At 36.2% G+C, this 4,587-nt stretch overlaps 1 protein-coding gene across 1 annotated transcript; it reads left to right on the top strand.

Annotated features, from left to right (window-relative positions):
- Positions 1–533: 533 nt before the first annotated feature.
- Positions 534–4,284, top strand: LOC136223031 (E3 ubiquitin-protein ligase RING1). Its single transcript, XM_066010812.1, has 2 exons — positions 534–1,624; positions 4,091–4,284. Exon 1 carries the CDS (start codon positions 669–671, stop codon positions 1,605–1,607), a length of 939 nt encoding a protein of 312 aa, XP_065866884.1. The 5' UTR covers positions 534–668; the 3' UTR covers positions 1,608–1,624; positions 4,091–4,284.
- The last annotated feature ends 303 nt before the right edge of the window (positions 4,285–4,587 follow it).

Raw genomic sequence — 4,587 nt, 5'->3', positions numbered from 1 at the left:
TATTTTCTAGGGTTTATGATTTATGAATTGGAGTCTAGATTTTTTAAATTATGGTGTAAAATCATAATATGTAGAGAATAATGACATATTAAGAATTAAGTTTGATGATATGACTTAATTGTAATTTTATACTTAATTATGATATTCATGTATTTGACCCTTTAGTTAACTCTCACAAGGGACTGGCTGACGAACTTCGCAGGTTCTTGTCACATAAAGTTTCATGAATTTGATACTCCTCCTGCAGACCTCTAGGGAATCCTCAGTGAAGACTGTCAGGGTTCGACTCTTAGCAGAATCATCCGTGTTTAGGTCTAACTTGTTTTCTTTCCTCCCCTCTATTCTATTCTCTTCTCTTCTGGGCTTGAGCCTTCCTTGTAAACCAAAAAAAAAACTCTCACAAGGGCTTCATCAGAAAAAGAAAAAAAAAACTCTCATAAAGGGCCGGCCCAGCCCATGTCTGAAAGCCTAACTAAATTAATTAAGAACCGAATGCTATAAATAAAAGGTTAAAGAAAAAGGTAAGAATGAAAACATATACAAACAGAAAATTTGATCGTATGTTTATCTAAAAAAAAAAGTAATAACTTATTACTTTGTTTCCTTTCGTTCCATCCTCTATCTAACAACTGAAAAGCCGTCATTTTTCTCTCTACATCAGCTTTATCATGTCATTCGCCGGAGCTCCCGCCTCCGATCACTCCGGAGACAAAATGTTCTTCTGTTATCAATGCAATCGCACCGTCACCATTACGGTCTCTGCCTCCTCCGACCCTTATTGCCCTCACTGTAATGAGGGCTTCCTCGAAGAATACGAAAACCCTAACCCTAATTTTAATTTTCAAAACCCAAATCAGAACTCCAATCCCATGTCCGACCCTTTTTTTGCATTCCCGGATCCTATATCCACTCTCTTGCCTCTTCTCTTTTCGTCCTCCACAACCATTGACTTTCAAAACCCTAATTTCTTCGCAAACTCCCGTACTGGTTCTTCTGATACCGACGCATTCAATCCCATGCAGTTTCTTCGAAATCATATTCAGAACCTCGAGTCTAATGGAGCTCGCATCCAATTGGTCTTTGAGAACAACGCATCCGAGCCTGGGCTTCGTCTGCCACCGAATCTTGGGGATTACTTCGTCGGGCCTGGTCTAGAGCAACTGATACAACAGCTGGCCGAGAACGATCCAAACCGTTATGGTACACCTCCAGCATCAAAGTCGGCTATTGACGCTTTGCCTACGATCAAAATCACCAACGAGTTGTTGAATTCGGAGTTGAATCAATGTGCTGTTTGCAAAGATGAGTTCGAGAAAGGAACTGAGGCGAAGCAAATGCCCTGTAAGCATGTATATCACCACGATTGCATATTGCCATGGCTCGAATTGCATAATTCATGCCCAGTTTGCCGCCATGAGTTGCCTACTGATGATTCTGATTATGAGAATCGTGTACGTGGGGCCCAGGGGAGTCAAGGGAGCAGTGCTGCAGGAAGTGATGGTGGGGAGAACCGGGTCGAGAGGCGGTTTAGCATTTCGCTCCCATGGCCATTTGGGAGACAAGGGTCTGGCGGTGATGGTGGGGCTGGTGGCCAAAGTAGCGGTTAAGGTTTTGATTGAAGATTGTAAGTATTTGGTTACTTTTGTTAGGTTTTTATTCTTTAGTTTTTTGTTTTCATTGAATTTTGAGTGATTAAAGGACCGAACATATGATAATATTACATCAATGATTTGGAAATAGTCAGACAAAAGAGAGTAAATGTGTACGCAAATCTTAATTGTTTAAGGCATTATCTGTGCCATTGATTTTGTAGTACAAAAAGCCTTCCCAGTTTGTCTTTTTCGTTTGAAAAACTAGCTTCATGTTAGTAAAGGGCTTTTGATTTGCATTGCTTGCAAGAGAATTGATGGATATTCAAGAGTCAGAACTTAAAAGAACTTATTGGGAGGGTTTTAAAGGAACTGAAGATTTTTATCATGTCCATAATTGAGAAAATGTTATACAACGTCGTAAAATGATGTCTTCATTGTCTTTGGAAATATTTTATCTTTATTCTTTTTGTAAATAATGAGCTTGAGTTTTTAAAACTACCTACATTTCTGTCCCTGATCTATTTATCTAAAAATTGTAATCTCCATATTCTCCGTCCACAAGGAAATTATATTCATAACATAGTGCTGGAATGTAGCCAGATGCTTTTGGATGTTCTGCTCAATAATGACAATGTTGTTTTTATTGGAAGTGTGTGAAATTAAATTCTATAAATGGTTCATATTTTGTCATTAGTTTTGGAATATCTGTTTTGAAACATTATGCTGAATGGGTTTTCTAATTGGAAGTTTTTCAGTTCGACATATTTGGTGTTAATTTTGCTTAGACACGTATATCTTTCTTTGTTATTGATGTTCCTGAAGTGCATAGGAACAAAAATGTGTATATGTATTTTTTTTTTGTGGGTGATTATGCGTCATTATAAATGCACTATTGTGTATGTATGCAGACTGCCTAATTCTATCTTTCTAAGTGTTATTAACACATGTTTAGCTCATAGTTGCATAACATTTTGTTGTCATGCCTTAGAAGCAAGCACTTATATTTTTCTACTTATTCTGTAGGCACTAATGCTTTAACTTAATGGGATGTTTGGGCTGCAGCAACTAGTAATAGTGCTAAATTCATGTAGAAGTTTCTGTATGTAAACATTACTGAAAGATAGGACTGCTTAGAGTTTTCCTAGATGAGATTCCTTGGTACAAAAATAGGTGATTAAATGGTCTTTTCTTTAGTTCTCCAAGGTTAAATAAGATGCCAATTAAGCTGTTTAGTTTGAAGTTTGAAGTAATAAAATCCAACTGTTGATTTATATGATTGCTTGTTAATTCCAAGTGAATTGTTGTATGTCATTCCTTCTTCCTTTCTGTCTTTCGTTGGAAGTAGTAAAGCACTTTCTGTGTCATTCCTTATCCTTTCTGTCTTTCATTGGAAATAGTAATGCACTATGCCACATTTGAGTTGTGCAGTAATTTCACACTGTTCTATTTTGGTCGAGTTTTTAAGTTAAGTAAAAGCATTGCAGCATGTCTTAAGTAATGCCGTAAGATATTCATTATGATTTCCTTTAAATGTGTCTTCTTTTGATGGAAAAAAGGATAAGTAATACATATACAATTTCTCCGTTGAATAGTTGGAAGCAGAATTAGAATTTCTGATGTTTACTAATTTTTAATGTCATGCAGATCAATTTTCTGGGGATTTAGAACTTATTTTCTTTTTGTTATTTCTCCCAAAGTTCTAATGTTCTTCAGGATTTATTTGAGAATGTTTTGAGGGGTAGGAGAATATTTTGGGATATCAAAGCTTTTATTAATAAAAAAATGCCATTCCTTGGACTATGCGTCCATAATCATGGCATCAAAATGTTACTTCGATCAGGGTATTGGCATGAATGTTACAACATTATTTGTGTCACTATTTCACTTGTTTCATTCTAGCACGGTAGGCAGCAACTCTTCAATGAAGATTAGCCTTGTTCCGTCTGTAAGTCTAGCACAGTAGGCAGCTGTTTATAAGGATGATAAGGTCCGCATCTAAACGAAGGTCTGAAATCATAGAGTCAACTAGAGCCCCCTGATTGGAATAATCAAAGTTTTGCTTTAAGGTAGTTTGAGTTGGTACACATGGAGTAAAGGCAGAAACAGATGCTTGCTCCAGTGGCACATATGCAGATTGGGAACCTTGTTGGATCTGCAGAATCTTTGGCTGTTGTCATCTAAATACCTGAATTTGCTTTTCCTGGCCTTGTACATTTCTATACCATATTCCTAGAAATTTTATCAACAAAAATAATTTGAAAATAAAAAATCTTAGGTACCTTGATCGTAGAGGACTAGTAATTTTCATCTGCGATTATTGCAAATGCATCTCTTAAGATAAACTATTAGTATACTTGGCTATCTAAGTCTTGGGAAATATTGGGATCATTTAGTTATTAATGAATTGATTTGACAATTTTGGTAAAGGCTGTGTTGATATAGCTTTATTTTCCCTGAAAGATTGCAAATTTCTTACTTGTGCTTGTCTGACTATGCAGTGGGAAAATGAAGAGGAGATATTTCTTTGAGGAGGCTGGAGAAAGGCACTGGAAAAACAGCTGTGTGTAAACTTGTGAACAGTTATTAGATTTGTTATTTGAACTTGTTATCATACACACTAATTCCGAAGTGACATAATAAATTTGTACAGATTGATATATTTTTGAAGATAGTTATTGTTTCCCTTATAAAACATCAAGTCTTCCTTCCTTGCGGTTGTTTCTCTCCAGAAATTATATACTCACCTTGGGTCATACTCTTTCAGACTGACTTATCTTTTTACATTTGCAAAAAGTATTTGAGTTGAGGTTCTAATCATTCTAATTGAGTGTTTTTTTTTTTTTTTTTGGGTTACATTAAGCTCTTGATTATTAGAAAAGTAGATGACAAAATCAAGCCGAGCCAATTGGGGTTGGAGCAGACTATTACTTTCAAGAGTAGGGAAATGCAGATGCTATTCCTCGCCCATCCCATTGGATAGAGGAACTGAAAAGAA

The sequence above is a fragment of the Euphorbia lathyris genome, chromosome 3, assembly GCF_963576675.1.
Source record: "Euphorbia lathyris chromosome 3, ddEupLath1.1, whole genome shotgun sequence".
In the NCBI taxonomy this organism is placed as follows: domain Eukaryota; kingdom Viridiplantae; phylum Streptophyta; class Magnoliopsida; order Malpighiales; family Euphorbiaceae; genus Euphorbia; species Euphorbia lathyris.
This window is presented reverse-complemented; position numbering and strand designations above follow the sequence as displayed.

What these genes read in the sequence shown, in the direction of transcription:
- LOC136223031 (XM_066010812.1), top strand. Translation starts at nt 669, where the DNA reads ATGTCATTCGCCGGAGCTCCCGCCTCCGATCACTCCGGAGACAAAATG.